This window comes from Penicillium hispanicum (genome assembly GCF_028827665.1).
Source record: "Penicillium hispanicum strain IBT 35686 chromosome Unknown utg000008l_segment0_segment0, whole genome shotgun sequence".
NCBI classification, from domain to species: Eukaryota; Fungi; Ascomycota; class Eurotiomycetes; order Eurotiales; family Aspergillaceae; genus Penicillium; species Penicillium hispanicum.
The window spans coordinates 2,870,452-2,898,393 of record NW_026623200.1 but is presented as its reverse complement, the minus strand read 5'-3'; the positions used below and the strand labels follow the sequence as shown (position 1 = coordinate 2,898,393).

General features: G+C 54.2%; 9 protein-coding genes across 9 annotated transcripts; 5 read left to right on the top strand and 4 right to left on the bottom strand.

Moving 5' to 3' along the window:
* Positions 1-52: 52 nt before the first annotated feature.
* Positions 53-3,364, top strand: nut1 (putative RNA polymerase II mediator complex subunit Nut1; the record flags this gene model as incomplete). The annotated part of the gene is made up of 5 exons (XM_056949060.1): positions 53-662; positions 720-970; positions 1,017-1,079; positions 1,175-2,213; positions 2,268-3,364. 5 exons carry the CDS (start codon positions 53-55, stop codon positions 3,362-3,364), a joined length of 3,060 nt encoding a protein of 1,019 aa, XP_056796285.1.
* Positions 3,365-9,445: 6,081 nt separating this feature from the next.
* Positions 9,446-10,356, bottom strand: N7459_009891 (uncharacterized protein; the record flags this gene model as incomplete). The annotated part of the gene is made up of 3 exons (XM_056949059.1): positions 9,446-9,534; positions 9,681-10,164; positions 10,234-10,356. 3 exons carry the CDS (start codon positions 10,354-10,356, stop codon positions 9,446-9,448), a joined length of 696 nt encoding a protein of 231 aa, XP_056796284.1.
* Positions 10,357-11,049: 693 nt separating this feature from the next.
* N7459_009890 (uncharacterized protein) lies at positions 11,050-11,855 on the top strand (the record flags this gene model as incomplete). The annotated part of the gene is made up of 2 exons (XM_056949058.1): positions 11,050-11,363; positions 11,585-11,855. The coding sequence occupies 2 exons, from the start codon at positions 11,050-11,052 to the stop codon at positions 11,853-11,855; spliced, it is 585 nt and encodes a 194-aa protein (XP_056796283.1).
* Positions 11,856-11,911: 56 nt separating this feature from the next.
* On the bottom strand, positions 11,912-12,483 carry N7459_009889 (uncharacterized protein; the record flags this gene model as incomplete). The annotated part of the gene is made up of 2 exons (XM_056949057.1): positions 11,912-12,314; positions 12,401-12,483. The coding sequence occupies 2 exons, from the start codon at positions 12,481-12,483 to the stop codon at positions 11,912-11,914; spliced, it is 486 nt and encodes a 161-aa protein (XP_056796282.1).
* Positions 12,484-14,527: 2,044 nt separating this feature from the next.
* On the top strand, positions 14,528-18,096 carry N7459_009888 (guanine nucleotide exchange factor; the record flags this gene model as incomplete). Its single annotated transcript, XM_056949056.1, has 2 exons — positions 14,528-15,073; positions 15,133-18,096. The coding sequence occupies 2 exons, from the start codon at positions 14,528-14,530 to the stop codon at positions 18,094-18,096; spliced, it is 3,510 nt and encodes a 1,169-aa protein (XP_056796281.1).
* A 1,050-nt stretch (positions 18,097-19,146) lies between these two features.
* On the bottom strand, positions 19,147-20,235 carry N7459_009887 (uncharacterized protein; the record flags this gene model as incomplete). The annotated part of the gene is made up of 3 exons (XM_056949055.1): positions 19,147-19,368; positions 19,437-19,728; positions 19,784-20,235. 3 exons carry the CDS (start codon positions 20,233-20,235, stop codon positions 19,147-19,149), a joined length of 966 nt encoding a protein of 321 aa, XP_056796280.1.
* A 1,570-nt stretch (positions 20,236-21,805) lies between these two features.
* On the top strand, positions 21,806-22,421 carry N7459_009886 (uncharacterized protein; the record flags this gene model as incomplete). The annotated part of the gene is made up of 2 exons (XM_056949054.1): positions 21,806-22,250; positions 22,300-22,421. 2 exons carry the CDS (start codon positions 21,806-21,808, stop codon positions 22,419-22,421), a joined length of 567 nt encoding a protein of 188 aa, XP_056796279.1.
* A 419-nt stretch (positions 22,422-22,840) lies between these two features.
* Positions 22,841-24,074, top strand: N7459_009885 (uncharacterized protein; the record flags this gene model as incomplete). The annotated part of the gene is made up of 2 exons (XM_056949053.1): positions 22,841-23,377; positions 23,430-24,074. The coding sequence occupies 2 exons, from the start codon at positions 22,841-22,843 to the stop codon at positions 24,072-24,074; spliced, it is 1,182 nt and encodes a 393-aa protein (XP_056796278.1).
* Positions 24,075-24,939: 865 nt separating this feature from the next.
* On the bottom strand, positions 24,940-27,876 carry N7459_009884 (putative DNA mismatch repair protein (Mlh3); the record flags this gene model as incomplete). Its single annotated transcript, XM_056949052.1, has 1 exon — positions 24,940-27,876. The coding sequence occupies one exon, from the start codon at positions 27,874-27,876 to the stop codon at positions 24,940-24,942; it is 2,937 nt and encodes a 978-aa protein (XP_056796277.1).
* Between the last annotated feature and the right edge of the window lie 66 nt (positions 27,877-27,942).

The window sequence follows — 27,942 nt, the reverse complement described above, 5'->3', positions numbered from 1 at the left end:
GTATAGCACTCTATCAGCGACGCTAGGGTGTTATGCACCAGCGGATCTCCCAATGCTGCCGGACATGGCATTTTCCGAAGAGTGGAGGACCTTCCTCCACCGATGTTTAGCGCATCGAGTAGATGTCGATGAATTCAGAGACCTGTCCAAGCTAATGCTTGCGCGGTCCCCCGTCAACGAAAATGACCTGCTCGATCTACTCCTCGAGTCCCGCGCCGCGTCGAGCATCATCTGGGACCCGCTACTGCCTGTTTACGTGGACGGGCTGTGCAAGTCCGGCCAGGTCAAGTCGTCTACAGCGCTAACGAGTCTCCTGAAGCACTCCTCGATTCGTGGGAAACAGGAGACCAAGTCCACAGTCTCCACTCTGATGACTGATATCAAGGTCGTCCAGGATGTGATGCTGTCGATTTCCACCGGGGCGGTCCCGCGGACTGTCACCGAAGCAGCCGAGCTCTATTCCGCGACTGTTGAATGGATTTCCGCGGTTGTTGCGTGGCATCACAGCAGTATGGATGTGTCGCAGCAGGCGGGGGGCTTGATGGGATCCTCTGATGCGGTGTCGTTGTTCGAGTCGCTCGGCATTCTTCTGGCGGCGTTGTCGGGGACGGCGAAGGGTCTGGAGGTGCTTTCCAGTGACTACCAGAAAGGGATATTCCAAGGTATGCATGTCTTCGTGGATAGCGCCACTCCTTCTTTAACCCGATCTTGTGTTCTAGGTTTGAAAACCAAGCTGGGTCAGGCTCTCTCGTCCTATCTCCCACTATGCGTCGACATGTCGCTGCCTCTTCGGCACCGACTTGACGCGATTCAAAAGGAATTCAATTTGTACGGAGAGCAGCCATCTAAGCACCTGGAGCATCCGGCCATTGAGGGTATGAATGTCAATGCCCTCCAATTTGAGGCTTCGGTGATGAACGGGCCTGTTATCAACACTAGAGCTGGTCTCTATGTCTACCTGAACTCGATGGTAAGGGATATCACTAGATGATCAGAATAATGCTGATTGCTTGTAGCTCGTGGGGCGTCCTTTGGTCGATGACTCCATACTGATCAATTATCTCTCAAATCGCTACGAGGTGAGTCAAATTCACCTCTCACCACTCTCACCATTTGAGATGTCGTCAGGCTTCGATCACTTTCATGTCAGATGGGATATTCTAACGCGTAATAGGGCCACCAAGAAGTCCTCGTCGAGGAGATCATAACCGCCGCCTTCGACGTCCTATCTAATGGTGTCTATCGCAATGAATCAAGCCGAACGATGTTTCTGTTCCGGGCATTCCTGGTGAACAAGCTTCCCGCCTTCTTCGCGGCTATGACGGCCGCATCCATGGTGCCCATCAACATGGAAATGTGCATCACTCAAGCCCTGAGCCGGCTCGACCCCAATGCGTTTCCTTCTTTCTCCCAGATATTCTCCATGCAAGGGAGCAGCATCCTCTCAGATGCTCGCCAAGAATTCCTATTCGCCTGTGCATCGCACAGACTCATTCCAGAGTCTAGTATCGAGCGGCTACTGGGGGAGAATCCGATGCAGACTTTGCCTGTGGGCGGTCCATATCATAAGGACGACCTTGTTTCGCAGATCAACTCTCATCCAGAACGTGCGGATCAATTGATCGGTGAGATTGAGTCGATGGAGGGCAATGCAGGCGCCATCGTCGGTGCGATCACCGAGGTCATGTTCAACCTCTGCCACCAAAGAGAAACGGTGACCTTGAAGAACATCTGCAACTCACTCTCGCGGCGCCCGCAGGCTCTCGACGTCATTTTGCTCTTCCGAACTACGAAGCAGGTCCTGCAGCCGCTCTGCGCTCTCCTGGACTCTTGGCGATGGGATGAGGAGCAGGGCGAGAATCAGCCGGTCTATGATGAATTCGGCAGCATCTTGCTGCTGGTGCTTGCCTTCAAATACCGTTACGATCTAAGTACATCGGATATAGGGATCTCTAGTCATGATTCTTTCGTGTTGAAGTTGCTCGATCGCGGCGCCTGTAGCCAGAAGCTGAATGAGCTGAACGAGAAACAGAACAAGGATCTTGGGGCATGGATCGCGGCCTTGTTCATTGCGGAGAGTATCAGTGAGGAGACCATGTCATCCTGCAGTCCACAGGATTTCTACATGCTTGTATCGACGTTGTTTGACCAAAGCGTTGGCGCGTGTGAGTCAGGGAAGTTGGATTTCGAGACATTGAAGGGAGGATTTGAATGTGGGTGGTGACTGAATCCGCACATGCAGAGCAGAGAGCTGATCCGTTTTGCAGACTTACTTGAGCCCTTTTTGCTGCCATCCTTGGTCGTCGCATTGACATGGCTCGGCAACCATATCTGGGAATCGGAAACCGAGCCCACGATTCCTTTGCGCACCCTTCTCTCGCTAGTGAAGCCCAGCTCCATCTCCGGCGAGGCACAGGCTATCCATCAGACTGTTCTGAACATCACGGCCCGCCCCCTGGAGGAACAGCTGAAGGACGTCCGCACACGACACCAATCCCGGTCGGATATCAAACCGATCCTCGATGCGCTCGACCCCTATCTCTCATTTCGCCGTGTGGGTAGTTGCCACCGCTCGGAACTCGACAGCTGGGCCGCCCAGACGACAGGCGGCCTGCCCGGCAGCATACGCAACACCCTACAGTCCCTCGTCCTCTGGAGCACAAACTCCGACATCACCATGGCACCGCAGTCCTACACGCACCGCCAACTGCTCGTGGGAATCCGCATCCTCGGCGCCACGCGCGTGCTCGCCGCACTCGTCGACGAACTCAAACAGCAGACCGAAGCCGGCAGCGGCGACCTCGCTCTCGACATCGCGGCTGCTATGATCTGCGCCCCGATGGCCGAGTCCTTCGCCGTAGACCAGAATACCTGTCACCCGGTCGACTCGACGAAAGAATCTCTCCCACGCTGCGCACCCCTGACCCTCCGCGACGCTCTCGCCCTGCAGCACGAGAACGTCCCCAAGGTCTCCGAGAAGGACCCGCTGCGCGCGGAGGTCGTCGTGCGTCTCTGGCGCCGCGTGAGCGTGCTCACCGCCCCGCCCTCGCAGGTCTCGAACATCGACGTCAGCAATATCATCCACAATATGCACCTCGGCGTCGACGGCCAGGACCGCATGGACCTGGAGCCGGCCGGTGCCGACGTCGGCGAGGAGGATCCCGACAACATCAACCAGATGCTGGACAAGGCGGCCGCTGCCGCTGCCGCTGCGGCGGGGATGGATGGCGGCGTGGACGTGGGACAGGATATGGGACTCGGCGGCGGAGCCGGCATGGATGCGATTGACGATGTGCTGAATGCCGCGGACATGGCTGTTGGGAATCCAGAGTTCCTGGATCTGGACATGGAGGGGATGTTCTAGACCAGTGGCTAAGCGATGATCATCCTGTTGACGTTTGATGATGCATGAACCGTGAGGTCGGAACTACATGTCCGTCGTGGCGCTGGTTCCAGATCTATAATGGGATCGAGGACGCCATCGATTATATGTTATACGGAATCTGAGCTGTATATAAAGGAATCTTATCACTGCAGTCGAGTTACTAATTAAATTTGATCTATCGCCGCAATCAACCCTCCATAATAGAGAAGACTGTTATTTTATTAGAGGTATATATACTAAGAATATATTCTTTATAAAGCCTTCTAAAATCCCCTGCGAGACACTAGCATAGCACATGTGTCACCAGTAGTATGAAGCACTTGTCAGAGAAGTCAATGCACGTTCGCATTTCAATTCCACCATGTACAAGTCGCCACCTAGTCCAATGACAAAGTCATACCACCAAAAATCCTCACTTTTGAATCTCAATGCTGTAGTAAAGTCCCAGTAATCAGGGTACCAGCCTGCCGACTCCCAGTCAAGGAAGCCTGTAATCCGCCCCCTATTTACCAGAATATTATGATGTTTGAGATCACCATGGGTAAAAACAATTTTATGCGATAGGTTTTCCATGCCCTTAGCCAGATTGTAAGCTTCCTGATATGCGTTCTCGGATGGAAAGCCCGCAGGCCAAGAAGCCTGGATAAGATAGTCATTGAGTTCTTTTTCGCATTCGAACGGGCCAGCAAAGTGGTTAGGAACGCGGACGCTCCTAATAGGAGTACCTAGGAGAGAGCAAATTCGGTTCCCGCCCCATGGATTTGACCACCCACGCATCACATCCAAATAGAGCTTAAGCTCTTGCTGAACCGATTCTTTATCCTCGGCACTTAGGTCATCGAAAACTTGCCCGAGCTCTTGGCCAGGTACGCGAGTCATAAGAATCGAGATAGGCGCATGTGGTGTATCAAAATGCTCCCCGTAACAAATAACTCGTGGGACCGGAAAGCCAGCTTTTCGGGCGACTTGCATGGCGAGAACTTCTTCCAGCCGAGTGCCATCGGACCATTTCAGAATCAGTCCAAACGGGAGTTGAGCAATCTGATTGTCATATGGGATCCCAACCCGGCTGCAATAAGATCGAGAGAACCGCCGTAGGTATGTGTGCAAAAAACCCCACAGTCGACGTAGTACCAGGGGTGTTGGTCTGGGTGTAGGAGGTATTTCCTTCAAGATTGGCCTGATGTTGCAGTCCAACCATACGAAGTCCGGCATCAAGCAATGAGGTATAATCCAAGGTTTCATTGTGGGAAGAGGTCGCAAGGACAGAGTAGAATGAGCGCAGAACAGAAAACAAGTGAGGTCGAGGAAGCTGTAAATCGGTTCTTGGAGTCTCAAGACTTGGCCTCACGTGCTGTCTGTTTGCCTAGGCAGCCGTATAGAGAGTAACTCATCATCCGTTCATCTCCAATGCGACTCGCGTGTGGTCGCCGTCGTTGAAATGGTCTCATGAATACTGGCCCAAGCCAAAACCTGAAATGCAATAGTATCTGCCGATGATGTTATTATGGAAGGGTATAGACCGGGTCCGAGCTGTAGAAAGGGCCAAAACCTACAGTTAACGCACCATTCCCTCGGGCTGATGTAGACTGGTAATGAGTACTAGGGTTTATACATGTACTCTTTGAATTATGAGTGTAGTATCCAGATTATCCCGGGTGGGAATGCGGAGGCCGCCGATATACATCATAATACATCGCTTATCCTAGGCAGGCTTGGACCAACGAAGACAACATTTTATACGAGACTTTCCAATTCACAAATCCCTCGACCAACGACACCTGTTCTGTCAGCAACTGTTCTAGACAGGTACAAGGGTCCTGGCCGACATAGAATTACATTCTTCCCGTACGATGCAGCCTAGGTCTTGACTCGAGGCCTCGTACTCGGAACGGGACAACGTCTGTCTCGGGTGTTGACACCACCGACTCGTCGGCTTTGACATGAGTGCTTCCACCTCTACCGGCTATACTATTGCTAGCAGTTCCTGTGCAAACCGGCGGGTACTCGTATTGGCCTGATCAGCCCTTACTCATTGCTGCTTTTCTGGTGACGTCCTTGTCCTCCAGGAGAGGTTGAGACATGTCAGGGCAGGATCTGGTATATCAACGCAAATAGCTTACCGCATGATTTACGATCAATGGCGGTTACGCTGGAAACGAGATGCCGGTGTTGTTTTGCATGTGCGTGTTGTCATTCTATGGCTGTGTGTTCTGCTTGGTTCGTCGGCGCGCCCTCGCTTCAGCCCTTACGTTCCTAGTACTCATCTGTATGGAATATGCAGCATGTAAAGGACGTAATTATAACAGCAGGTTAACTAACCGGTTTTCCTTGGGCGTATGCAATGCTACCTAGCAATCACATAATTACTACGCGATCTCTGTCATCGGAAGCAAGGATATGATCTCACCCAGCAAGTCATTCGACCGAATGAAAGTCTATAGAGGAAATGGGTTGCAGTCTATGCAAGCGAAAATATTATCCAGTCATATAGTCAACCCCGAGTTCCATATGAGAAGTCGCAAGGGTCGTCCGGCTCGATGTCACCCACCATCTTATGTCTCTCAACACCCACATATCAACATATTTCCCGCTCCGTCATTGATACCACATCATGTTTCCTTTTTAGTTCATCAGACTCGGGGATTCTCTGTCGTTGCCTTGCCTTCTCGGTGACCATGGTCCGATCGTAATTTCGAACGAGCTCTTCGTCAGACTGCACTGTTCTTGGCATCGTTCGTCTAGCTTAATACGCTGTCGGATTCATGAGAGACCATGCTCAGGATATTACTACGACGCAGGAGTCAAAGTGACCAGTTGTATCTGACGTTCTTTGGGTGGCCCAGTCAGCAGGATCATCTTGAAACTGCATATATACTTTGAGCATGTAGCTCCAAGTATCCACGAACCAACCGTCCTTGCCATGCACCTGATATAAAACGTAGATATATTCTTAGATCTCGACTGCGTCTAAATTGAATAAGACCTAGATTGGTTCTTTGATAATGATAAGTTGGTTGGACAATGTCCACGCTCGGGACGTATCGCTACCAGATGCCTCAATTTGCGATGGCCAGAATATTATCATTAAGTAGCAGTCTAGAGCCTGGGTGCACTTAGCGCCTGTGTTTAAGAGGTCTTCAAACGGAGAAACTATCAGAAACCGCTCAGACCGAAATTATGGTCATTTCACCTGGATATATCTCCCTACATGTACTACCCAGATAGTTCCTAGTGACTCAAGCACCCAATTCATCGATGAATAAATTCAAAACGTGCTCTCCCAAGAGAACCTAATCCATGCCAAACTTCGCCGTGAGAAGCACGCATTCCAACTTGGAAAACTGGCTCCGATAGCTTTGTGAACAGTACTCAACACCCTCATACTTCCATCCGACCAGCGACCCGCCTCGCCCAACCTCGAACCCTCCGGCAGCCAGTGGCAACCGTCCCGAAGGCGTCCTGGGCAAGATTCCAAATCAAACCGGCAACGTGCCAATCTATCCGACGCGGCTCAATTCTCCACACAAATGTCCCTACCACGGTGCAAGTCGGGACCAAGCACTCCATCCTGCGCGCGAAGGATTCGCTTCCGCCTTGCCGGGCCTGCTTGACTGGCATTCGGGCCACTGAATACGAGACCCGTGCGGGTGTCGCAGGAAGGGCAGGTCTGGACAAGGACATTGTCAGGACTCTGGGGTGAGGCGAAGACAGTTACAGTAGTCGAGGTGACGATTAGGGGCGATGGATGGGTCTGCGGTATCGCTCCTTCCCGATTAGGAGGTGTATAGGCGGATGTAGTATGTATCTACCGTGTCTGTGATTGCCATCTCTGGATCGAGGTGCTGGACCCAGTTGATTGCAGGGGAAGTTAACGAGTAAGATTCTCGTGTGGATTATTGGCGAGGATATGTCCCTTTCCTCGTGTTCCGCGGGGAGATGGGAAGAACGGGATCGTCATCGAGAGGCAGGCGCTCCGATAGCGGCTGCGGTCTTTTTCTTTCTTTTTCTTCTCCGCTTGGCGTTGCTTCTTTCTGGGCTGTCGGCTGGCCATGACACCCGTCACGGTCAATTCCTAGACAGCACGAAGAATTGGATCTTGGATCCCGTGAGGCACTGCACGGTTCGTATCTACCTTGCACATACATCCATAGTTGACAATGTAGTTATTCGCATGATGAATACCGATTGGCGTGCCAATCGTCCCACCCGCACACGAAAAGATGGGGGCCACGACCCGCCAAAGGCCCTGGTTCGCAGTTCCCACATCGCACAGCCGGGGACCAGCTCTGACGACAGCATTCATCTTGCACGAAGGTGGACACATCCATTCTGTCGCCGGGGCTCTGCATGATTTGACAGCGACCGACCCAGACCGTGCCGAGGGCAGTGAAGAAGCACGCAGCGTGCGCTGCGCTGCAGGAACACGGGTGATGCGCACACGTCTCGCACCGGGAGCAGCCTTTTTGCTTTCGTTTCTTTTTATTTCTTCGCGTCAGATTTCCCGGGCTGGAGATTGGTTACGTTGCATGTGCGCCGTCACGAACGCAGCACACCCCCTGCCCCGGGGGGCTGGCCGTGTTGATCACTCGGGATGACTCCCTATCGAGGAAGCGCGGTCCTGTTTCCTGGATCGCTTGGGCGATGGGAGGGTCCGGACTAGGTTTGGGGAGCAGCGGCTTCACTTAAGCCTTGAAGGCGCGGTGTGGTCCGGGGAATTTGTTCCTGCATCCTTACGCCTGGCCATTCCAAATCATGATGCGGACTCTGGCTCTGACAGGAGGCTGTCAACGGGCGCTTTGCTCTGCGGGTGGATGATTTTTTTTTTCGGGACTCACGTCAAGCAGCACCGGTGAGCGCCAGGATGAGCCCGCAAGGAGCCAAAAGCCCAGGTGAGGAGGGATCAACGGTGGAAAGTGGAGGGGAGGGGACGCCAGTCGTCATAGGGGGCACGGCTCAATGTGCTCACGTTGGCTCTAACTGGAGCCCTGGATCGCCGATGCAGTCCCACACGGTGAGAACTGGTGGTTCGCACTCGAGAATCCGTTATTTAGGTGGTGGTTGTTTTTCTCAAACAGTGGATTGGATTTGGTCTTGGAATAGGTGTATGACGGAGAAGGATTCGGCAGCTTCAGTCTGGCGTACCTTTGGACGCTGTACTCCGCTTGCGCCGGTGGTGACCGTACTGATAATGATGTATTATCATCATTGCGACCGGATCGTCGAGCGTGGCTATGGAACACATGGTGAATCTCGGTGGAGGCGATCGCGGATCGTGCAAGTTGCGATTCAATTGAGGATAATGAATTTAATGCGATCCAAAGTCCATTCGATACTAAACCTCGCGGGACAGTCTGTAATACCCATTACCAGCCTCTGTGTTTAGTCGGCGGCAGATAGCAAGTTGTAGATGCTTGTGAATGCTTAACGATGACAACCCTCTCGACTCCAACTCCGACGCGACTCGGCGTATTTCTAGTCGTCGCGCCAATGAATCCATGGAACACGAGCCGATCGCGTCTTGCCGTTCCGCGGTCCAAAAGGTGGCCATTAATATAAACATCAACATCGTGATAGCGTTGGCCCCGAGACGTCTGCGGGTGGAACATCGTCCACCCCCGACCTCCCATTTCTTTCGCTGTCTAATCTGATCACCCAGCATGGGGACTCCTGGTAGACTTGCCGTTGGTCTCGTTCTCTTTCTCTGGGGACGCATTCGCGCGAGACGACGCTATCGGTTTCTTCTAGGGTGCCATCCGATAGGACCGGTGTCCCCACCCTTCCATAGCCATTCGACCATTTTCATTTCCATCAGGGGCCAAGCAGGTGGAGCCCGCATGGCCTGCCAGACACGTGCCGGCAAAGATACCGTCGCTTTGCTAGCTCGCCTCCTACAGACTCTCGCGACTGACTCGCACCATCCTCGAGGAGGGTTCTGGGCCCTGCAATGAGAGCGTTGGAGCGTTGGACCCATAGATTGCCAAGCACGAGCCGTGTTGCCGAACGCGATAAGACCAGCTTGCATCAGTACTCGTCAAAGAAATGACTGAGACGCTGCACTCACACACCCCTCCGATCCAAAGCAGACGGGGATGGTCGAAGAGTCGAGTCCTCGACCCCGTCCAGACCATTGTGGAGGCATGATCCCACTGTACAGGATCGAGCGAGCCGCTTGCTCCCCTGACAGCACGCATCCACCAGATCCCGATTCTTTGTCTCTGGAACCGGGAGGCTCTTCCGCACGCCCCTCAAAGATCCATCCAGATAGACCAGATTTCCAAACAAAGAAACTCACGCGTGGCGCCGGCCCCGGCGACGCCCTCCTTTGTCGCCATCGGAAGACTCGCAACGACCGAGAGGATCGGCACGGGGAAACTCAAAGACTGGCGCAGTCTAGGGGCGCCGCAGACATGGTTCAGGGACAGGGGGAGATGAAGCCATGAAGCGGCGCGACTCCTTCGCTCGAAAACGTCCCGGTGAACCGTTGCGCAGGAACGGCGGCGTCTCGCGGATGCTTTCCGGATGCTTAGGCTGGATTGCACCGGGCTTGAGGGACTGGAGTGGGAGCGATGTGGAGTGCTGGCCAATTCCAATTCCAATTTCGGAGCGTATGAGGATTTCGGCGCCGTTGTTCCTTTGTCGCGAGCTATGTATTTCCCCGTTTCCTGTAATTCGGTACGTATTGGAGTATTGGGGTCTTTCCCATATACCACCAGCGCTGTATTCTGATACCAGTCGCCCGTCCGGGTTGCGTGCTCCTCGATGGGCCTAGACGTGCGCTATCATTCCATTGACCAAATATTCGGATCGGCTAGTTTGCACTACCGCGCGAACAGATGCTAGCGAACAGATGCTAGAGGATCGACGGTGGTGAACGTCTCGCGGGGATATGTATAGAACTTCTTGCAAGGCTGTGGGTGTCGGGCACCGAGACTATTGGCGGTTCCCCGGCGATCCACGCGTGGTTCCATGGCTCTGCGCTGCGTTTAAAGGAGGTCCAATATTGAGGTTGAGGTCATGATGGAAGCAGTATGTCAATTCCACCCAGCAGTGGCCGGTAACTATGGCCTGTGCAGGCCGGCATCTCCACACCGGTGGCGACATCCACGGATCGATGTTTGGACGGGATAGTCCACGCGTTAACTAGTTATTTAACAGTATCAGAGCCACCGTCGAGATGGGTGACGTGCAATGCAATGAATCGATCTAGTGCAACCGCTCGCAAGTGGCGTAGCTGGACTGGCGGGGTTCTTGACAGGACCGAAGCAATTGTGCTGAATCCATCAATCTATATCCGTCTACATATGTATCTGCACTGGGCGGCGAATCAGGGCTGTCGCGCCCGTTACACACGAGCGCATAGACTGCGATTCCTCGTAGATCGGACCGCAGGTTCCAAGCTTGCGGCGCCGATGCAGGTACCATGCGTTCGATCGGGGGACGTAGATACCGATGCATCTGGCTCTGTCCAGCTAGAGCCACGAGGTGACACCGCATGGACGTGAAGTGCATTGAGGATGTCGGCACGCTCTGATCGATCCTGCGTTCCACCGCGTGTGGACCTATCAGATGTATGTATCTTCTATTCCGGGCAGGTATACAGTAGACTTGTTTGCTGGTGATGCCAATCTATGTGCGCCACCCAGTAAACAGACCAGCTCTTGATGCCATCCGCCAATCGCCTCACCCGCCCGGTTTTGCAGGCCCTTCACCCTCGCGCTGCCGTGTCATTTGTCCCGTTCCTGGCAGATCCCGGGTGTCTACCTCGACCCCGATCTCGGCTTGCAACCGACTCGACGCGACTCAGACCCGACCGCGCGCTCGCTCTCCGAGCCCCGGACCTGGAGAAGCTGAGCGAACGCTGTCGTGCGACCGCGCCAAACCCTGATCGTCGGCACCCCGCGAACCAGAAACGAGCGCGCTCGTTACCGAAACGGGTCGGCCTGCTCGTCGCGACTGCGACGGATGCGTATACGAGGTGCGATGCAGGTCGGCGGGTGTCGAGTCCCTGCTGGATCAGCCGGCCTCGCGCATGTATGTACTACGCAGTGCCCAAAGTCTGGGCTGGAGAAAAGAACAGAAACACGCACGCGGGATAAATCCCTCACCATCCATGATCCCCTCTCGATCTGTGGAGGTTGTCTTGGCTCGATGGAGGGTACGTCGAGTGGTCGTGGACGAGGTGCTGCAATTGTACAGTGCAGGACTTGACGAGGCCGTTGCGCCCCACCATTTGGGCATCAGTCTCGTGTCTTTTTGCCGACAATGGATGCATATTGCGATGCTGCAGCAGCAAACTCGACTCGTCGCCGGCATGGTGGGCGCAGACGAGGCGCGGATGGCGCCGGACTGGAGCAAACGGAGCCCGAGACAAGTCTCGATTCGACTCGAGACTCGCAGTCTGGGCTGCGCGGGAATGCAGCGAACGCGGATCCAGAGACGAGCTCTCAATCAAGTCAACAGTCAATAGTCAACTGCAGACTGAATATTCAGCATGGCTGGATCGGCGCGTGTTGATGATCTTGTTTACATCCATAGATGGCAGTATAGTAAAGTATAGTAGTAGAGTATATAGACCGCACGCGTTCCATGGTTCCATCCCGACAAGCTCGGAGGTGTCTCCCGATTCAACGCGTGGGCCGCTGATCGCACTTTCAGCGTGAGACGTGGGCAGAGGGCTCTCTCGTAGCACGCAGGCACTGTGATAATGTGGACGGGGCTTGCATTGCCTGCATTCCACGACGCCCTGGCACCGCCGATTGGCCTGCTCGCAGCGTCGGAGGATTTCTTGGTGCTGCCAGGGCTCAACATGTGACGATGCGCAGCGAGCGACTCGCGCCGGATGCATCTGGGAATTGGCAACAGGACTGGCAACTGCAGCATCACCGGTGCAATGCAGGCGAAACAGAAGGTAGCGCTCGTGCGAATGCTGTTGCGTAGGTTAGTGATCGGGTATACATATGTACAATCCATGGATACACGCGATATACATCGCCGGTAATATGACAGACTCACCCCGTCTTGCTCCAGGGGGATCCAGTCGCCAGAACCTCCAGTTCTAGACCGTTGCCGGGGGCGAAAGCGCGTTCGCACCCCATTTTTCTGCCTCGCAATTCTGTGAAAATCCTCCCGGCTCACGGCGTTGGTCCACCAGGGCTGGTCCACCCGAGCTCGGACGGTGGTGCCTCCGCCATCCGATCCATCATGTCGAGGCACATTCAGACATGGACCCCGGACAAAAGTACTTCGCCAAAAATACATCCATCCTCATCACTAGGCGACAATGGTGAATCCCTCGACCCGTGCTGTCGGCGTCGGGAGCGGCCAGACGAGCTACTGAATTCCACGCAGCACCAAACCCAGCATGCCATCAGTCCGTAGTAGCAGTCGTCCAGCATCACCCTCGATATCACACCGGTGGTTCTGCAATGGCCGTGACGTCCGCCGCGATAGCTCGGTGCGTTCGCAGCTGTGGATCCCGGGCGTCTGCCAACGCGGGCCTCTGGGACAGCCGGTTCCCATCTCAATCTTACGCCCCACGCGGGACGAGAAGACAAAGAAACGAGGAGAGAGAAGAGGGGCGACGATCTGAGTGGCGAGGTCGCTGGGAAGGGGACCAGGGGGGGTCGAGGGGGGAATGGCCCTTCGAGTTTGTTGTGTTCGGCACGGGAAGAATCATGCACGAGAAACGAGACTATGGCTGTCACCTTTTGGGGGCGCTGCGCTGTCGATCCGGAGGATAATTGACAGCAACGTGTACCTTGTGTGCTTGACTCTGTACACCAAGCTCGAGTGACTGGTCGAGTCCGCTGCAGGCTCCAGCACACGAGTGCCACCCAATTGATTTCACGGCGCGGTGATTCGCGCAGCGCAGCGGGAGGCGTGGGATTTTTGCAGCCAATAATGGGCGCGCAAAAAAGTGGTTGCGAACGGGAAGCGTTCGGCAGTGGAGGTTGGGATGGGCGCATTTTCGGGCTTGTTGGTTTTCGTGTTTAGCCTGACCCCGAAGTGGTAACAAAGTGCCGTGGCATATCTATAGTGACCACGGAATACACTCTCTACTCTTCCGGAGCCCGGGAAAGGCGTATTTTACCCATCTATAGACTCTGATAATTTCCTGGATCGTTCTTCCTAGATGCCCCTCCCTTATCCAAGGGAAAAGAAATCGAAAGAAAAGGAAACATCGGGAAAAAGAAACGAGTTGTCAGGGGGGAGACTAGTGGCCCTAGGTACATGATGAATAAAGTATAAGGTCCGACCAGTGGAAATTCGAATCGTGATCGGCATAAATGAGGTCAATTGGGTCAATTCGAGAAACGAGAAAACCAACTAGAAAGCCGACTAGTAAGAGGCTGTAATCCTCCCGTCACGTTAGCTCATCGAGCAATACGGGGGAAATACCGTGGATCCGATGGAGAAGCTCTTATTACTCCCGCCTTCTCCTCTCCATCCTCTACTTCAGTCCCTCTTTTCTTTCCGTCTGGGCCTTGTGGACGTTGCTTGTTACTTGTGCTTTCCATTGCCGCCGGTGGCAACATCCCATTCATTCATCCCTACCCTCCCTTGCGTGTGGAGAGAGCAAAAAATAGAACCCGGTGTCGTCACCCACACCGTTTCATCGTCCTTGCTGCGATCTTCAAGACTCGGCCAACGCCTCCCTTCATAGACTGCTCTCAGCGCATTGACACCGTCCCGATCGAGTCTCGATCTGTCAATCCGCCCTGTCGGCTGCGCCTTTCAATGTTCCGCTCCTGTGCAGCTGCCGGTGCGGTTTATAGTTTGTGATTACTTGATTGTTATTGTTGGTGGGTGTTGTTGCATCCCCGAGTCCCAAAGAGAAAAAAAAAACCCCCTTTGCCCGACCCTCCCCAGCATTCCTGCCCTGCTTCCTGTGAATTGCACATTCCATCCCGATCCCTCGACCTAGTCTCGATCTCCAAGCGCCCCTCCAATTGACCGGTGTGTAGGATCGCATCTCCCAGCCTTCCTTGATCCCTTTCGATCCTGACGCTGGTCTCGCTACTGCCACTTTCGCTGTGCTGAATTGGGCCTATTGAACGATGTCAACTGCATCTCCCATCGCTTGAACGCCCTCGGTCCGTGACCATCTGCGAACGACTCACATTGCACTGCGGGCAGGAGATGGAATCAATGAAGCCGAATATCCCTCCGTTACAGTTCGCCAAGTCGAATCCGAATCTGTCTGTGTCGACCACACCCGATTGCGATCCCAAGTCGACGCCGGCTCGTTTTTACTCCAATTCCCTCCACGGCCCGTCTGAGATGACGCCGCCATTGACGCCACAAACGTCCCGAGAACGCATCATGGAGGACGCCGAGACCCCGAGAGCGGTCTTCCACAACTACCTCCGCGCATTCTATCCTTTCCACCCCGCCGGAAATGTCTCCCCATCGACAGTCACCCTTCCGCTGGACCAGGGTGATATCATCCTCGTCCACTCCGTACACACCAATGGCTGGGCCGACGGTACCTTGTTAGATTCCGGCAATCGAGGCTGGCTCCCGACCAACTACTGCGAAGCATATGACCAATTACCCATGCGGCCTCTCTTGAAGGCCCTCACCGATTTCTGGGATATCATTCGAGGAGGCTGTGGCTCGTCATTGAAGGATTTTGGAAACCAGGATCTGATGCGAGGCCCCATTGCCGGTGTCCGATTCCTTCTGGTAAGTTGGAGAGGAGAACCACTGCGTGCAGCCACTCGGCCCACTAACGCCCTTGGCAGGAGAAATCCGAATGCTTGACTCGCGAAGCACCACTGGTAAGGAAATACGACGGGCTGCGCAGGATCCGCAAAGCGCTGCTCTCTGATCTGTCGTCCCTCGTCAAGACTGCCAAACGGTTCCAAGAAGTCGCGAACGGCACCCCGGCCGAAGATGAAGTGGAGGGGATCTTGGATGAGATGTTGCTCAAAGCATTCAAGATTGTCACCCGGGGAGTTCGCTTTCTCGACGTGTGGAATGAGGAGGTCGGCTTGAGTCGGACCATCGCCGAGCTGGAGTCGGCGGGTGACAACCGCAGCCTGTACGACATGCCTCCCACGCCCGCCTCTGAAACCTTCACCAATATCGACACTGCTCCAATGTCTGATGCCCATCCCGAACGCACCGAGTCCCGACAGATGACCCGCAGCCGGATGGATGCGAGCCGTGCGTCGATGCGGACCGAGATGCTCGATCACCCCCACAGACCAATGTCGGTATCGACCAAGAGGATCTCGGTGTCCCATCGAGTGTCCTACTCGGGACCGTCGGCAGCGATTCGCGCTCAGAATCTGGCGTCGGACCGGTTAGGGACTACCTACGACGCGTTCCTCGGTGTGCTGGGCTCCTTCATCGGTCTTCACATGCAGTCTCGCTCCTCCACAGAGCTGGTTGTGACCACACAACAAGCAGTCCAGTCCTGCCGGGCTCTGCTGGCCATGGTCGAAGCCGTCTGCGACCATGACTCCCAGCGGAGTGTTTCTCTGGACGAGGCCCGCGAGTCGATGTGCGAGAGGCTCTCCGAGCTGGTCGAGGCCGCGCGCGACGTGTTCCGACCTGCCAGCTCGCACGAAGACGACCTTGTGTTTATGCCCGACCAAGGCAAGCGGCTGGTCGATGCCGCAACCGACTGTGTGCGCGCCGCTGGCAACTGCCTGGCGAAGGCTCGCATGGTGTTGGAGCAAATTGGCGACATTGAGCTCGAGCCTGTGGAGGAGGTCGAACAGCACCAGGGTGTGCCTGGCATTGTGGCATCGCCGGCCTCGCCTGACACGCCGCATGTACAAGAACGACCGCTGGAGCTCTCACTTCGCCTGCCACCCCCTCCTCTCACGATTCCAAACTCGACCTACTCTCCGTCCACCCCCGGCCTCACCGACGCGACCACTCCCTCTTCTTTCCAATCTCACCTTGCCTCTTCCAACAACTCCGCCCACCCCTCGGCTCTGTCCTCGCTTCCCAACTCTGCCATCCTCCCACCCCATCTCGAACATTCCTTTTCTTCATACGACAGCGGTTACCGTGAAAGCCAACCCAAGTCCGACGTGAGTGAATCCTTCGGCCGAGGTGTCACAAGCACGGGTAGTAGCTTCACCTACAACAGCCACACCCGCGACTCCGAAATGAGCGGTGTTTCTCAGACCTCCACCCGAGCCACCTCTCCTGATATCGGTGGCAGCTTCCCAGTGCCATCGTTGAAGGAGAGCGTGAGCCACTCAACCTTGGCCGAGGAGAACGAGGAGACCGAGGCCAACATCCTGGAGAAGACTTATGCCCACGAGCTGGTCTACAAGGAGGGCCAAGTGATGGGCGGCAGCCTGCGCGCTCTCATCGAGAAGCTTACCGCCCATCAATCGACCCCGGATGCTATGTTTGTCTCCACCTTCTACCTCACTTTCCGTCTCTTCGCTACCCCCCTCGAATTCGCCGAGGCTCTTGCCGAGCGCTTCGACTATATCGGCGACACTCCCCACGCCGCGGGTGCGGTCCGACTGCGTGTTTACAACGTGTTCAAAGGCTGGCTGGAGTCGCACTGGCGCCACGACCGGGACAACATTGCCCTGGACTTCATTGTCGACTTTGCTAAGAATCGCCTGGTCACCGACCTCCCCACTGCTGGCAAGCGTCTTCTGGACCTGGCCGAGAAGGTGTCCGCTGTCCACGGCCCCGTCGTCCCTCGGCTGGTCTCCTCTATGGGCAAGACCAACACGGCCATCGCCCAATACGTTCACCCCGATACCCCTCTCCCTCCTCCCATCCTCGGCAAGAAAGAACTGAACCTGCTGAAGCAGTGGAAGACTGGCGAAGCCGCCATTACCATTCTGGATTTTGACCCGTTGGAGTTGGCCCGGCAGTTGACCATCAAGGAGTCTCGCATCTTTTGTTCCATCCTCCCCGAGGAGCTTCTCGACACGGAATGGACGCGGAAAACGGGATCCCTTGCCGTCAATGTCCGAGCCATGTCGACCTTGTCGACAGACCTGGCTCACTTGGTGGCTGACTCCATCCTGTACCTGGAGGAGCCCAAGAAGCGGGCTGCTATCATCAAGCACTGGGTTAAGATCGCCAACAGGTGCCTGGAGCTCAACAACTACGATTCTCTCATGGCCATCATCTGCTCCTTGAACTTGTCCATGATCTCTCGACTGAAGCGTACCTGGGACGTCGTGTCTCAGAAGACGAAGGCTACCTTGGAGAGCCTCCGCAGCATCGTTGATGTCTCCCGGAACTACGCTGTGCTGCGACAGCGTCTGCAGAACCATGTGCCTCCTTGCCTTCCATTCGTCGGGACATACTTGACTGATCTGACCTTTGTTGACCACGGCAACCAGTCTCTTCGTTCTCTCCCGACCGACGAGGGTGAGATGGCTGTGATCAACTTCGACAAGCACATGAAGACAGCCCGGATCATCAGCGAGCTGCAGCGATTCCAGATCCCATACCGTCTGACGGAGGTTCCTGAGCTCCAGACCTGGATGCAGAACGAGCTTGTGCGTGTTCGCTCCAACGGCGAGACCACCGCCCAGACCTTCTACCGTCGGTCTCTGGTGCTGGAGCCCCGAGAGCCCTCTCGCAGCGGTACCGCTCTGCAGGCCCAGTCCCAGTCCGAGTCCAATCCCTCCATCCTCGACAATGCCAAGGACAAGTTCGACTTCTTGTCCTGGACCTACCCCTCGAAGCCGAAGTCGGTCGCGACGAATGGCTAATCTCAGTTATCACTTCTCATCACCTCCTATCCCTTCCATCTTACGACTGACGACCTGTGTTTTTGCCTGCGTTCTCTGGTTCCCTGGTGTCTTATTCCATATTTCCAACCATTTACCCACTATGCTGGCTGCATATCCTTCCTTTCAACACTTTGAATGTTCTGTGAATATTTTGCCAGTTTCTATTTTCTAACTCCCTTTCATTTATCTTCCGGGCGGCGCTTGTGTCTTTTGTTTCATCATCCTCGCAAGGACTGGCATCAGAAAAGCGGCTACGGAATGGGGTCCGGGCAGGGAAAAAACGGAGTTCCTCTGGGCCTTTTTTCGTCTCTTCTGATTTCCTCTTTTCTCTTTTCTCTTTTCTCTCTGGGACCGTCGGAATCTGTGGAAAATGGACTTAGCCGGAGATGGATGGCTGCTGGGTACTATTATTTACTGGTCTTATCTCATCCTTCAATAGAAAGGATAAGCCTCGCGGCTTTGTACAAGTGCATACTTTCCAAGCTGCCTGGAATGCAACAAGATTTCAATTCATTATGATATCTACTCTTAAGGTAGTTGTACACACAAGTAGATACAGCTGGCTTGCTTAGTTTCGCCGCAAGGGCTACTTATCCCAGACACCACGGAAAGGTGCAAGCCTGGTCTGGGGTGTCGTACACAGGGCCCGTACGACTGGGAAATTGAATGCAGATATGGCTTGATAAGCCTGGATCCCAACTTGATGGACTGCAGACACGCCCCTTCACCCAAGCGTGGGTCATGGTTCCGCCCTTGAGTGTTGGCTTGTGCTGCTTTTTTTTTCTGGGATGTCTCTTGTCTTTTCTCTCTCTCTCTCTCTCACTCTCTCTTTGTTTTGTTTTGTTTTTTTCCCCTTCTTTTCTTCTTTTTTTCTTTTTCCCCATCGTCACTTCCCCAGACACCGTCATCGACATCTTCATGTACACCTTTGTGTACACCTCCACGGACACAGTCACGTACACATTCATGTACACCTCTGTGTACATCTCCCCCCCCCCCTTCCTGTACGTGGATACGTACACACCACCCTCACTCCTCCTCTTCACCCTCCTCAATCGCCGGCAGCGTGACAATATCAGTGGTGTCGGCATGCATAGCCGGCAACGCCCACCGAAGCAGCTGCATCATCTTCTCATCGAAGTTCTCCGTCGTGATCCGCTGAACTTCGGTATACTGGATGCGGAGGGTGCCATCGAAGACGCCGTACAAGACGCGCGCCTGGCCACCGAGGTAAAACGACACAACAAGTACCTGCAGCGCGTTGGCCTCCGCAGAACATTCGTGCACTGCATCGCAAGCCTGGGGACGATGGGACTTACCGGCACGAGATGGTGGTACTTGGGATAGGGCTTCCGGGGGTCGGCGTCGGGATGTCGGTGCCGCCAGCGCGTGTTGGGGATCTGTTTGCCTGGGCGGTACATGGCTTCTTGGATGAAGGTGATCAGGGTCTCGACTTCCTGTATGGACGGACGGGGCTCGGGGTAGGTGTTTGTGCCCAGCGTGATGATGCGGTGGGACTGGCGGTCGGTGCGGGTGACCATCATGCGCGGGATGCAGGCGCCTTTCTCCAGGACGGGCCGCTCGAGGGCGAGCCAGGCCCGGTCGTTGGGTCTGCGTGGATGTTAGAGGGTGGTGCTGGCGGTGGATGTCAGGGAGGGCCACTTACTTGTACGCGCGGAAGCTGGTGGGACGGCGGCCACAGATGGTGGCGCGCAGGCGGTAATTCTCAAAGTCCTCGAGCAGCGAGACGAGGAGCTTGCGGTCCTTTTTGGCTTGGGACAGCATCGACAGCTTCTTGAGGCGCAGGGAGCGTGTGCAGTCGAAGAACTTGCTGGGGGTGTTCTTGGGTGAGCGGAGTTTGGACCACTTCGAGTTGCGCAGCGGCGTGGTCATCCCCACGGTGGTTCGGGGCATGAAGTATTGCGTGACGTGCTCTGCGGCAGAGCCGGTGTCGAAGTCGACGGGGTTCAGTTCCATGCGGCAGGTTTGGATCTTCTTGTCGGTGAGTGTGTTGGTTTTGGCGTTGTCGAGGGCAATGCTGATCTTCGCCAGCTTCTCCTGGCGGCGCTTGTAGCGCCACACCCAGTGGGGTGTCTGTCGCTTCTTCAAAGGAAGCATTGCGGCTTGGGGACTCCCAGATCACAGGCGCCGGGATTCTGGGGAGAAAAGAGAAGAAGGGACACGGGGAACGAGAAGGCGGATTTTATACCACCCTCCACCATGCTGGCGGACCGACGCCCAGAAGAGTGTCGGCGCTCAGAAGACTGTGGTGCAAGGCTGGCAGACCACTGGTAGTCATTGCAGAGAGCACTCTTTGGAGATCGGAGTGGCACTGCCCGTGGTACGCTCAGGATTATGGCCTGGCGAGGGAGTCAAAATGAAGGGCCGCAGACACTTTTGACAAGCGGACTCGAAAGGAGAGTCGGAGCCAGACATCTTGGAGACCCCTTGATTGGCGGAAGCCAAAAAGACAGTCGGCATGGAGGTTGATGGAGGGCACCGTGAAGAGAAAGCTGCAACATGACTGGTCACCATGAAAGCAGGTAGTCGAAACCCCTGTGTGCCAAGCTTTCGCATACTCTGGATACATAGAAGCAATCGTCCTCCCCAGGATTGAACCAGGGAACCGCGCAGCGAGACTTCGAGGTGACCCAAACGCGACAAATCTGGGGATTCCTCCGCCGCCGTTTAGGGCTGAATGCCGCAGCACATACGTCACTGCTGTCGCCGCGCCTGTGCTCCAGAGACCAGGCGGATAGCCCGCGAAGGGAGCTGAGAGATACCCCAGAGTTAGCAATGTTTTCGATCTACTAGAATTGGATATTGACCAAAGGAAGATGAGAAACCTCGGCGCATAGAGAGGAAGCTTCGCGGATGGGAGAAAGCTCCGCGGGGCTGCAGAGTGGGGGCGCGAGAACAAGCTAAAAGCAGCTCTATATCGCGACGTTGACAGCATTCAGATTGAGAATACGCCCAAGCCTGTGCCATCTGTTTATCAGCCTTGTTCATCGTTCAGAGCTTGTCATATTCACCCTCTGAGGCTTCTGTTCCATTCCACGCCATGTCCAACGAATCGCTCCAAGTGAGCAACAACAGGACTTTAGGAACATCCACGGGCACATTTCCAATATCCACCCTGCCTGACGGACAAAAAGTGCCTACTGGCACAGTGAGAGCCTTGCTGGTCAACATCAAAGCATACGACGAGGCCCGGATGAACAGCGACTCAAGCTGGAGCCAGCCATCCGATCGGCCATTCCCACACTCTACAAAGTGGACATGTTCGATCTTATCGCTCCTGCAGAATGGATTTCAGATCACAGCTGTGGCCGGAGTCTGGGCCAGCTGGCGCAGGACTATATCATGTAAGAAGCGACCACGATAGAAGGGCTTTGTTTTCTGTCTTCGGCGTGAGTTCTCCTGACCGTTCAATTAGGAAGCAGGATGAACGATAACGCTAACCATGAGCACGCTAGTCAAAGAATCAAGTTGGATGATGAAAAGAAGCGATCGGCTCACACTTTTGCGGAGCAAAGATGAAACTGAGAAATAAGCGTCGTCTTGGCAGGGGCCAGAACCACAGCCTTGCGGAACCTGCTGTAAAATTCTACGAAAACAGTCCTCTCCAGCCTTGAATGCTGCCTGACCTTCTTTCTGAATTTCCTTGACCTATCCCGAGCTACTCACAATGAATGACCAAGAAGATGGTGCTCCCCTCCAATTGGCCAAGATGGCTGGTCCCTACGCCTACAGAGCCATCAAATTCATCTCCTCGCCGATAGCTGAGAGCTACTTCCTCTGGACAGGTCACTACTACACCGAGGAAGATTATCTAGCACTTCTCGCACATCTCCCACCGTCTCCCGAGTATGCGCCATTCTGGCAGCATGTAGCAAACGCCATGGTAGGAGCTGCGTGGTGGGCCGTTGGGTGTTGGTGCGCCCCCGAATATGCTACCTCGAAACTGTTCTTCTGGCTCGCGGCGGCTCGCGGGGTACCGTTCATTGCATTTGGCATATATTCCACCATGCAAGGCTGGGACGATTGGTTTGATATGAAGACTAGGGGTGCCTTGGTCGAAATCGCCATATACCTATCTTTCGGGGTGTTCCTCTCTCGCAAGGAACAAAGACGTACGTGCCACCTCAGCTGGGGATGATAAGCCGCTGACGTTTAGCACAGGGAAGAGAGAAATAAACGATTCCTGGGAAGCGGAAGCCAGGGATGTAGCCGAGAAGTTCGAGCAGTCTGAGAAGACCGAGGATGCCAGTCATGCAGCAGATGGTGACGATCAGCGATCTTGATCGTTCCAAATTCCTAATTTGTGCGTTTCGGGCATCTACTTGTACACATTTGTTCGAGAAATCCTGGCCTTCATCGCCGTTCTATTGGGTGCAGCCGCCGGCCGAGCAGGTAACCTTGTCATCTTTCATCCTGCTCCGAGTCGGTACATGAACCACGACTCCTCAAATTCTCATACAGACCAGTAAACAATGCACATCATCCAACGAATGCCACCTTCCCCGCACCCCAGTCTACAATCTGCGAGGAGCCGAACAGCCGAGGCGTTAACAGCCGGGCCGTATCGGCCTTCGAAGACCGTTCGCGGCCCGGGAGGTCTTGTATAGGAAAAAGATGTACATACAAGTGCAGCCCAGGCTGAATAGAAATCCACCTCTTGTGCAAGACTTTTCTCGGAAACCTCGTCTCAGCTAGTCCAACCATGACGAAGCATCCGGGCTACGGGATTCCCGTGGTACTTTACCGCGGCGGAACGAGCAAAGCGCTGTTCTTCCACGAAGATGCACTCCCTGCCCCAGGCCCAGATCGCGATTCTTTACTGAAGCGAGTCATGGGGTCCCCCGACCCGCTGCAGATCGACGGGATGGGCGGGTCAAAAGCAGTGACGTCTAAGATTGCCATCGTCAAGAAATCTGCACGCGAGGACGCCGATATCGACTACACGTTTGTCCAGGTTGGAATTGCCGATAACACCATCTCGTACGACGGAAACTGTGGCAATATCTCTGCTGCCGTGGGGCCGTTTGCTATCGACGAAGGTCTTGTCCAGTTTCGCCCGGGGGCCTCCATTGACCCGGGGGTGAAAACGCAAGAAGTCCGCATCTATAACACAGGGTCGAAGAAAACAATCATAGCTCATGTCCCGATAGATGAAGACGGAGCGTTTGATGCTCGGGGAAGCCATCAGATTGCCGGAGTCCCAGGCACAGCAAGTCCAATCTTGATGGATTACCGATCCGTACGTCTAGTTATCTATCCAATGTTGGTTGCCGGCTGCTAACAACGTCAAGTCCATTGGGGCTTTCCTCTCCAGGGGTATTTTGCCATCCAAGAAGCCCATCGATATCGTGAATGTGGGCGGGAAAGATATCGAAGTCACGGTCTGCGACGTTGCCAACCCATGCATTTTCACCAATGCCCATGACTTCGACATCACCGGCCACGAGAGCGCCGCCGATCTGACAGCCAATACCGCGTGGAAAGATAAATGCCAAGAGCTTCGAGGGAAAGTGGCAGTGCTACTTGGATTGACTGAGGACTGGACGACGTGGGATCGGATTAGCCCTTTCGCGCCTCTACCGATCTTCGTTGCGCCCCCGAAGGATCCCTCACAGGGCCATCTCTCGGCCCGTCTCTTCCTGGATAAAATGTGTCACGAAAGCATGGCCGGAACTGGTGCTGTCTGTACGACAGCCTGCAGTCGAGTCCCTGGCACTATCGTGAACCGCGTCATTGGCAAGGCGGCTGGCCTGGGCACGCTTGATATCGTCCACCCCATCGGCGTGATGAGCGTCTGCGTGCAGAAGGAAGATGCCTTGGGACACGACGGACTGCCCATCTTCCGAACACTGTCTTTTGTTCGGACTGCTCGCCGCGTCATGGACGGTTCGGTGTACGTGCCCGGATCGTTCGCGCCCGCAAAGACTGCGCAGTGATGGTCTTTCCGAAGTATCGGCCTTCGGACCCCGAGTTTGACTTCTCGTCCTAGGGTGTATTACTCGTTAGTGTTCTTGTTGCCTGTAAACAATAAGGGGAAATTGCATTGATGGTGGTATTTTACTGGTAGTACATAGTCCCCTGCACGCTTTCTCCGAGCTGGAACACACCCGGAAATGTTCTTTTTCTGCTGCAAGATAATGTGGTCTGTACTTGAGTAGTCTCAGCTCCTGGATACAAGTGTAACACTCCATCTGTGCTTCAACTGAGGGATTAAGTGATCTATCACGCTTTACTCGGAAGATGGCCATCCTTCCATGCAGCTCCTCCGCCACCTTCCGAAAAGATCTGTGCCACGTCTAATCATGCATCTGATTGATGCAAGGAATACGCCAACCGCTACCTTGCGCTCAAAACACCGATCGAACTCTCGTCGGCCAGGCATACGCAGCCTGCGGAACCGTGGCTTGTATAATGGATTTAGTTCATTCAAGTGCCCAGCTGTGCTGGGGTTCGGACCTGAAAGACATTTACCTGCTCGCTACTACAAAGATGGTGAATAATATGAACAGTCCCATTTTTCGTGGTTAAGGAGAGCTGCTAGTTACCGCGTATGCTATATCTGCGAGTCCCAGGTGATGATTGATGAAGCTTCCAAGCTCCAGGGAAGTGATCAATTACCTATGTAGGCAAGACCACACGTGATTCTTGCCATAGCTTCTGTGAATAGTTAATTACTGTATGCACCAGTGCAATAAAGGGAAACGATATAGCAGAGCCACGGCAAGTACGGAAGCTATATGAAGTCCAAATCCAATATGGAATTTATCCTGTACACACAATTGGTTCGCCTCGAGCAACCATCTAACTTCTATATCGGTTCCGAAATGCCTCAAGAAAGTCCAACCCTTGATTGTCATAATCATCATAGTCGGACTCCATGATGTCTGCATCGTAACCCACCGGGTCATGTCCAAGCCTCTGTCGAAGGCCAAGAATGGGAATCATCGACGGTCGCCCATGTGCGCACTGAAATGGAAACGCACATCGGGCCAGCCGGGCGACCAGTGCTTTGCACTCGTCAGCACTCAGTGGATCATTGAACATAATGGCGCCACGACAAGCACGGGAGTTGAGAAGATCAAAAATACCCTGGGGACAGCCACTCATTCTCTGTACCCATGAGTGACGAGTGTGATCTGTGCCTGTCGCTGCTTCAATCGAGTATGATTCACCGCCACCTGATGGGTTCAAGTCGTCGACTTCCGAGGGCTTCTTGGATAATGGCGCTGTTGCGCCCACTGGCTTTCTGCCATCTTCCTCGCTTGCCCAGATCTCGCGCCGAAGCAGATCAACCACCAGACTCGGCTCGAGTCGACAGCGCTCAGCGATGAGGATTGGAAGTGCATGTACAGAAACGGTGGCTCCGACGTCCTGATCTGCTTCGATGTCGTAGCAGACACCCCAATCCCCGAAGAAATCCAGATACTTCTCAAGCAATTTGCTCTCAGTCAAAGAGACATCAAACGTGATAGGCTCAATAACAGCGGTTTGTACCCGATTTGATTGATAAGAAGTCTCCGTGGAGACGAACATCTCCTCAAATAGTTGTTCAATTCGACAGCGCTCGTCAGCTGCGTGTTGATCAATCAATACCAACGCGCTATCCGAGTCATCACCTGTGTTTTTGGTCGACCCTCCATGGATTTTGGCCAAAATGAACTTATGGTCGACTTGTGAGATCACCGCGGCCGACTCCAGACCGTCACGTGGTATCTTCCCCCTAAATCGGGCCACTCCAGCAGCGTCGAGGGAGAGAATATCTCGAAGACTGTTATGGAAAGACGTAGTGTTTGAGTAAGTCGCTCTAAGGTCAAGGCTCGGCACCGGTACTTCCGTACGACTGAATGTGGGATTGTCCCATGTCTGCAACATATTCTCTACCCAGAGGTTATGGGCTGAAGCAGAGCCAGAGCGAGGTTCTTGAAGCCGGCCTAGTCTGAAAGTGCCGACAGAGCCGCTCGAGGCCTTGGATATGACAGTTTGGCCGGTTCGCGAATTTATCATATGTCTTTTCCCGGTGCGTGGATCGTCCCAAGGAATCAACGTGTCGTCTGACAGTTGAGACGTATCCCCTTTGGCTTCATCATCATCTGCCTCTCTCTGAAGCCCAGAAGGAGTTTTTGATTCGCCAAGGGGTCTATGGTTTCGCGCATGGTTGGCAGGGGTTGGTTGTTTCTGACCAGGGCGATAGCGCGCCCGTGAAAGTTGGTTTTGCGCTTCTACACGATGATCATCAGACCCGGGGTCTTGGTTCTCAAGCCCTGTAGGCAGCACAGGAGTCTCCGGGCCTTTTGCGGTTTTCACCCTGGACCAATTGTGGAAGTGCTGACCGGAATTGACGGTCTGTGATCTCTGAAAAGATGGCAGTTTTAGACGACCACTGAATGCCTCATCGGTGCTAGACACAGTATCGTCCTTCTTTGAAGAGCCTTTTGGACCAGCGATGTCAACCTGTCGGCCTTGATCCGACACTTTCCCTCGTCGCTTCGAGATGCGAGGCCGCATGCTCTGCTGTCTGAGGAACTCCGTGATCATTGCTCCGAGAACGTCAGTGATGCGTTGAAGAGACTTCTCGGAATCAGGAGAGGCCTCTTGTCCCGCATCGTCGAGATGTCTCACAGAGCTTGTGTCGATGCGTATATAGAACATTGGCCACTTGTTGATAGGTTTCGCCCAACTTCTGCCACTGCCGCTATTTTGGGCATCAGAGCGACCAGCACGAGATGGACAGGTGGCAGGAGTGCTGCGAGATGCGGCATCCGGGTTTCCAAAGTCAGAGCGTAACACCAGTTGATTGACCTCGTTGAACAGAATATTGGAATTGCTGCGAGATAGGACAGGTTCCGTGTTCAAGGAAATGAACTGAAGCCTCTTGGAAGGACACGGTACAGTGGAAATCGCAATTTGGATGTTGAGATCAGGAATTGTGGCGGATATGACATGCCATGAATCCATATTCCGGGAGTTGGTCATGCCGGATTGCGCAAGTATGGTCCCAATACGTCCAAGATTAACGTCGTTGGGGAGGTCGATATACTCATTACGTATAGGCGTGGTTGAATCGAAACGAATCGATATTCGTTTCCCCCTTGCAACGTCGGATAAAACCAATTTCGAGAGCCGGCGATTGGCAAGCATGAGAGATACCAGGATGTATCTGAGATTGTTCCATTCCTTTTCCAGCTCATCTGCTTTTTCAAGAGCCAGCGCCCGACTCTTCACACGTACAGGCATGTTGCCAAAGAGGTCGTTAACAGTGACACAAGTGCCATGTTCACTAATTTGGAGGGTCTGATGCGCTGGTGCAGGTATCAACCGCGCCACGGGCTTCGAGTGGTGGAAAATAACGGAATTAGTAGACTGATGGCCCACATGGCGAGAGGTTACAGTTAGCAAAGATAGAGAGGCAAGCGAAGTCAAGAAAAGGCCTCGATGGCCATATGCACTTGAGCTCTGAAACTTGGAAGTATGATGTGCTTTCCCAAGCCCGCCGGCCGACTCGAACTCAGCTGGTAGAATCCCATCCCCGTCGTCTTCCACTATGCAGCTTCCGCGTTTGAAATCAACAGAAATATGGATGGTATGCGCACTTGCATCCAATGAATTCTTGGCGAGCTCGACGATCACTCCGTTTAATTGGGTGATAGAGGTCGTGGATTTGAGCTTGGCTACTACATCAAATGGAAGTGCTCGAATAGCAGCCCCAGATGAAGACATGCCAGAAAGATCCGCGTTCATAAAACGCGTTGTGGCTGTTCAGCGCGGCATGGTTCGTTGTATCAATGGTTGGGTACCAAGGCGGCA